At 56.1% G+C, this 6,302-nt stretch overlaps 1 protein-coding gene across 2 annotated transcripts in view; it reads left to right on the plus strand.

Moving 5' to 3' along the window:
• The first annotated feature begins 1,210 nt into the window (after positions 1-1,210).
• MRPL14 (mitochondrial ribosomal protein L14) overlaps positions 1,211-6,302 on the plus strand; it is a 22,558-nt gene continuing 17,466 nt past the window's right edge. The window contains exon 1 of one of the 2 annotated variants that reach the window (XM_075864638.1): positions 1,211-1,306. Coding sequence is in view for 1 of the 2 variants with exons in the window: in XM_075864637.1 (XP_075720752.1) it covers positions 1,341-1,350 (10 nt within the window). In the remaining variant the exon portion in view is untranslated. Of the gene's footprint in view, positions 1,351-6,302 lie in introns of both variants that reach the window. The other variant, XM_075864637.1, reaches the window with a different exon arrangement.

The raw sequence follows: 6,302 nt of genomic DNA on the forward strand, positions 1-6,302 counted from the left end.
GGATAGCGATACAGAAAGGTGTCCGCGGCCAATAGAACTGAATGGGTCCGTAAAACCGTGGACCGTATTACGGTCGTGTGCATGGGCCTTAAGAGAAGATGCAGGATCGGACTGCGGGGAGAGGAGGGCGGCACAGAGAGGAATGGCGCTCAGAAGCTGCTCTTATATCCCGGGGTCTACCAGCTGAGCAGCGGGGAGCGCAGCGTGACTCCTAGAGAGCGAAGCGGAGAGACCTCCAAAGGGTTCTGCTCTGTAGGGGTTATACAGCCAAGATTGCGCACTAGGGACCCTCTGACTCCACCGTATATGAGGGCACTCTTATCAGGCTATTTATGGGGTACTCTAGCAGGCACTAGTTATTGGGGCACTCTTTGTCAGGCAATGGTTATGGGGACACTCTCTGGCAGGCAATGGTTATGGGGACACTCTCTGGCAGGCAATGGTTATGGGGACACTCTCTGGCAGGCAATGGTTATGGGGACACTCTCTGGCAGGCAATGGTTATGGGGACACTATTTGTCAGGCAATGGTTATGGGGGCACTCTGGCAGGCATTGGTTATGGGGCACTCTCTGGCAGGCAATGGTTATGGGGACACTCTCTGGCAGGCAATGGTTATGGGGACACTCTCTGGCAGGCAATGGTTATGGGGACACTCTCTGGCAGGCAATGGTTATGGGGCACTATTTGTCAGGCAATGGTTATGGGGGCACTCTGGCAGGCATTGGTTATGGGGCACTCTCTGGCAGGCAATGGTTATGGGGGCACTCTCTGGCAGACAATGGTTATGGGGCACTCTGGCAGGCAATGGTTATGAGGACACTCTCTGGCAGACAATGGTTATGGGGGCACTCTGGCAGGCAATGGTTATGGGGACACTCTCTGGCAGGCAATGGTTTTATGGCACTATTTGTCAGGCAATGGTTATGGGGGTACTCTCTGGCAGGCAATGGTTATGGGGGCACTCTGGCAGACAGTGGATAGGCTCTTTATAAGCAGTATGAGGGCGGAGCTTATGTGCTATAGAGTGGGCACAACAGGGGAGTGTCATGAGGTGCCACACTGCTGGGTGATTGTCTGCACGATGGCCCCCCACATATTATATACAGTACACCCCCTATCAACCAGCAGGAGCCGACACTGACCGCTGCACTAACACTGAACACCAGCAGGGGGCGCGCACGTCCACACACAGCTGAGACGGAGGCGAGCACGCACTGTGACGTACTGCTGAGAGGAGGCGGGGACGCGCACGGCATACATTGAGGGTGGCCGTGAAGGAACATTTGGTGCACCCGGGGCAGGAGGTGAGTGTGGTAATATGGCGGCGGGGCCGGAGCAATGACATACGGTGAGCGGAGGAGCCACAGAGGCCAGAACCTGAAGCCTCGTCTAGACAGTGCCCCCCCCGTGTGAAAGCCCCCCCCCCCCAATGTGTTATTACTACTGACCCCCCCCGCATGTGTTATTATTACTGACCCCCCCCCGTGTGAAAGCCCCCCCATGTGTTATTATTACTGACCCCCCCGCATGTGTTATTATTACTGACCCCCCCGCATGTGTTATTATTACTGACCCCCCCCGTGTGTTATTATTACTGACCCCCCCATGTGTTATTATTACTGACCCCCCCCGTGTGAAAGCCCCCCCCATGTGTTATTATTACTGACCCCCCCGCATGTGTTATTATTACTGACCCCCCCCGTGTGTTATTATTACTGACCCCCCCCGTGTGTTATTATTACTGACCCCCCCCCCGTGTGTTATTATTACTGACCCCCCCCCCGTGTGTTATTATTACTGACCCCCCCCCGTGTGTTATTATTACTGACCCCCCCCCCCGTGTGAAAGCCCCCCCCATGTGTTATTATTACTGACCCCCCCCCATGTGTTATTATTACTGACCCCCCCCGTGTGTTATTATTACTGACCCCCCCCGTGTGAAAGCCCCCCCCATGTGTTATTATTACTGACCCCCCCCGTGTGTTATTATTACTGACCCCCCCCCCGTGTGTTATTATTACTGACCCCCCCCCGTGTGTTATTATTACTGACCCCCCCCGTGTGTTATTATTACTGACCCCCCCCCCCCATGTGTTATTATTACTGACCCCCCCCATGTGTTATTATTACTGACCCCCCCCCATGTGTTATTATTACTGACCCCCCCCCATGTGTTATTATTACTGACCCCCCCCCCCCATGTGTTATTATTACTGACCCCCCCCATGTGTTATTATTACTGACACCCCCCCATGTGTTATTATTACTGACCCCCCCCATGTGTTATTATTACTGACCCCCCCCCATGTGTTATTATTACTGACCCCCCCCGGTGTGTTATTATTACTGACCCCCCCCGTGTGTTATTATTACTGACCCCCCCCCGTGTGTTATTATTACTGACCCCCCCCATGTGTTATTATTACTGACCCCCCCCCCGTGTGTTGTTATTACTGACCCCCCCCCCCGTGTGTTGTTATTACTGACCCCCCCCCCGTGTGTTATTATTACTGACCCCCCCCCCCCGTGTGTTATTATTACTGACCCCCCCCCCCGTGTGTTATTATTACTGACCCCCCCCCCGTGTGTTATTATTACTGACCCCCCCCCGTGTGTTATTATTACTGACCCCCCCCCCCCCCCGTGTGTTATTATTACTGACCCCCCCCCCCCGTGTGTTATTATTACTGACCCCCCCGTGTGTTATTATTACTGACCCCCCCCCGTGTGTTATTATTACTGACCCCCCCCCCCCGTGTGTTGTTATTACTGACCCCCCCGTGTGTTGTTATTACTGACCCCCCCCCCCGTGTGTTGTTATTACTGACCCCCCCCCCCCCGTGTGTTGTTATTACTGACCCCCCCCCCCCCGTGTGTTATTATTACTGACCCCCCCCCCGTGTGTTATTATTACTGACCCCCCCCCCCGTGTGTTATTATTACTGACCCCCCCCGTGTGTTATTATTACTGACCCCCCCCCCGTGTGTTATTATTACTGACCCCCCCCGTGTGTTATTATTACTGACCCCCCCCCCCCCGTGTGTTATTATTACTGACCCCCCCCCCCCCCGTGTGTTATTATTACTGACCCCCCCCCGTGTGTTATTATTACTGACCCCCCCCGTGTGTTATTATTACTGACCCCCCCCCCCGTGTGTTATTATTACTGACCCCCCCCCCGTGTGTTATTATTACTGACCCCCCCCCCCCGTGTGTTATTATTACTGACCCCCCCCCCGTGTGTTATTATTACTGACCCCCCCCCCCGTGTGTTATTACTGACCCCCCCCCCCCCGTGTGTTATTATTACTGACCCCCCCCCCCCCGTGTGTTATTATTACTGACCCCCCCCCCCCGTGTGTTATTATTACTGACCCCCCCCCCCCCGTGTGTTATTATTACTGACCCCCCCCGTGTGTTATTATTACTGACCCCCCCGTGTGTTATTATTACTGACCCCCCCCCGTGTGTTATTATTACTGACCCCCCCCGTGTGTTATTATTACTGACCCCCCCCATGTGTTATTATTACTGACCCCCCCCGTGTGTTATTATTACTGACCCCCCCCGTGTGTTATTATTACTGACCCCCCCCCCCCCGTGTGTTATTATTACTGACCCCCCCCCCGTGTGTTATTATTACTGACCCCCCCCCCGTGTGTTATTATTACTGACCCCCCCCCCCCCGTGTGTTATTATTACTGACCCCCCCCCGTGTGTTGTTATTACTGACCCCCCCCCCGTGTGTTGTTATTACTGACCCCCCCCCCCGTGTGTTATTATTACTGACCCCCCCCCGTGTGTTATTATTACTGACCCCCCCCCCCGTGTGTTATTATTACTGACCCCCCCACGTGTGTTATTATTACTGACCCCCCCCCGTGTGTTATTATTACTGACCCCCCCCCGTGTGTTATTATTACTGACCCCCCCCCGTGTGTTATTATTACTGACCCCCCCCCGTGTGTTATTATTACTGACCCCCCCCGTGTGTTATTATTACTGACCCCCCCCGTGTGTTGTTATTACTGACCCCCCCCCCCCCCGGTGTGTTGTTATTACTGACCCCCCCCCCCGTGTGTTGTTATTACTGACCCCCCCCCCCGTGTGTTGTTATTACTGACCCCCCCCCCCCGGTGTTGTTATTACTGACCCCCCCCCCCCCGTGTGTTGTTATTACTGACCCCCCCCCCCCCGTGTGTTGTTATTACCGACCCCCCCCCCCCCCGTGTGTTGTTATTACTGACCCCCCCCCCGTGTGTTATTACTGACCCCCCCCCCCCCGTGTGTTGTTATTACTGACCCCCCCCCCGTGTGTTATTATTACTGACCCCCCCCGTGTGTTGTTATTACTGAGCCCCCCCCCCCGTGTGTTGTTATTACTGACCCCCCCCCCCGTGTGTTATTATTACTGACCCCCCCCCGTGTGTTATTATTACTGACCCCCCCCCCCCGTGTGTTGTTATTACTGACCCCCCCCCGTGTGTTATTATTACTGACCCCCCCCCCCGTGTGTTGTTGTTACTGACCCCCCCCCCCCCCCCCCCCCCCCCGTCTGTTATTAACCTCTTAATGACCAGCCTATTTTTGTACCCTTTTCCATCGTCTCACTCCCGGAGCTATAACTTTTTTCTTTTTGGGGGGTCGTCGAGCTTTTTTTTGGGGGATAGAAAAAAACCTGAAATTTTGCCTCCCTTTTTTGCACCCTAAATCTGCGCCGTTTCCCGTGTGGTATAAATAACAATAACTTTATTCAGCGCGTTCTTACGATTGTGATTTATACCAAATTTGTATAAGCAGATTGTTTTGTTTTACTGCTTAGGGGGATTCCCGGCCGGCACCCGGCTGCAGTAGGAACAATAGACTCCTAATGGGGCTAATCACACGACCGTTTTTTTGACGGGCCGGGAAAACCGGACGTCAAAAAATGAAACATGCCCTATTTTCGGCCGTTTACCCAGCCGCCCGGCTCCCATAGAAGTCTATGGGGCCGGGTAATACACGGCCATCACCGGAAAGTGTCCGGAGTGATGGCCGGGTCTACCGTCGCTCACGCTCTCTCTCCTCCTCCTCACAGTGCAGAGTGCATGTGAGGAGGAGGGTCTTTTTACGCTCCCTGTAGAAGTCGGAATTCCCGGCCGAGGATTCCGCTACAGGAGAAGTGCGTGACTACCCTGTCCATATATGGACATTGAAATCAGTGACTTCTCCTGGAATGTGGGGGGGGGGGGGGTGACAACACCTACAGGGGGCAGGGTGGCATCACCTACAGGGGGCAGGGTGACAACACCTACAGGGGGCTGGGTGGCATCACCTACAGGGGGCAGGGTGGCAACACCTACAGGGGGCAGGGTGACAACACCTACAGGGGGCAGGGTGACAACACCTACAGGGGGCAGGGTGACAACACCTACAGGGGGCAGGGTGACACACCTACAGGGGGCAGGGTGACAACACCTACAGGGGGCAGGGTGACAACACCTACAGGGGGCAGGGTGGCAACACCTACAGGGGGCAGGGTGACAACACCTACAGGGGGCAGGGTGGCAACACCTACAGGGGGCAGGGTGGCAACACCTACAGGGGGCAGGGTGGCAACACCTACAGGGGGCAGGGTGGCAACACCTACAGGGGGCAGGGTGGCAACACCTACAGGGGGCAGGGTGGCAACACCTACAGGGGGCAGGGGTGACAACACCTACAGGGGGCAGGGTGGCAACACCTACAGGGGGCAGGGTGGCAACACCTACAGGGGGCAGGGTGGCAACACCTACAGGGGGCAGGGTGGCAACACCTACAGGGGGCAGGGTGGCAACACCTACAGGGGGCAGGGTGGCAACACCTACAGGGGGCAGGGTGACAACACCTACAGGGGGCAGGGTGACAACACCTACAGGGGGCAGGGTGGCAACACCTACAGGGGGCAGGGTGGCAACACCTACAGGGGGCTGGGTGGCAACACCTACAGGGGGCTGGGTGGCATCACCTACAGGGGGCTGGGTGGCAACACCTACAGGGGGCAGGGTGGCAACACCTACAGGGGGCAGGGTGGCAACACCTACAGGGGCTGGGTGGCAACACCTACAGGGGCAGGGTGGCAACACCTACAGGGGCAGGGTGGCAACACCTACAGGGGGCAGGGTGGCAACACCTACAGGGGGCTGGGTGGCAACACTACAGGGGGCAGGGTGGGCAACACCTACAGGGGGCAGGGTGGGCAACACCTACAGGGGGCAGGGTGGCAACACCTACAGGGGGCAGGGTGGCAACACCTACAGGGGGCAGGGTGGCAACACCTA

Source organism: Rhinoderma darwinii, chromosome 4 (assembly GCF_050947455.1).
Source record: "Rhinoderma darwinii isolate aRhiDar2 chromosome 4, aRhiDar2.hap1, whole genome shotgun sequence".
Lineage (NCBI taxonomy): Eukaryota > Metazoa > Chordata > Amphibia > Anura > Rhinodermatidae > Rhinoderma > Rhinoderma darwinii.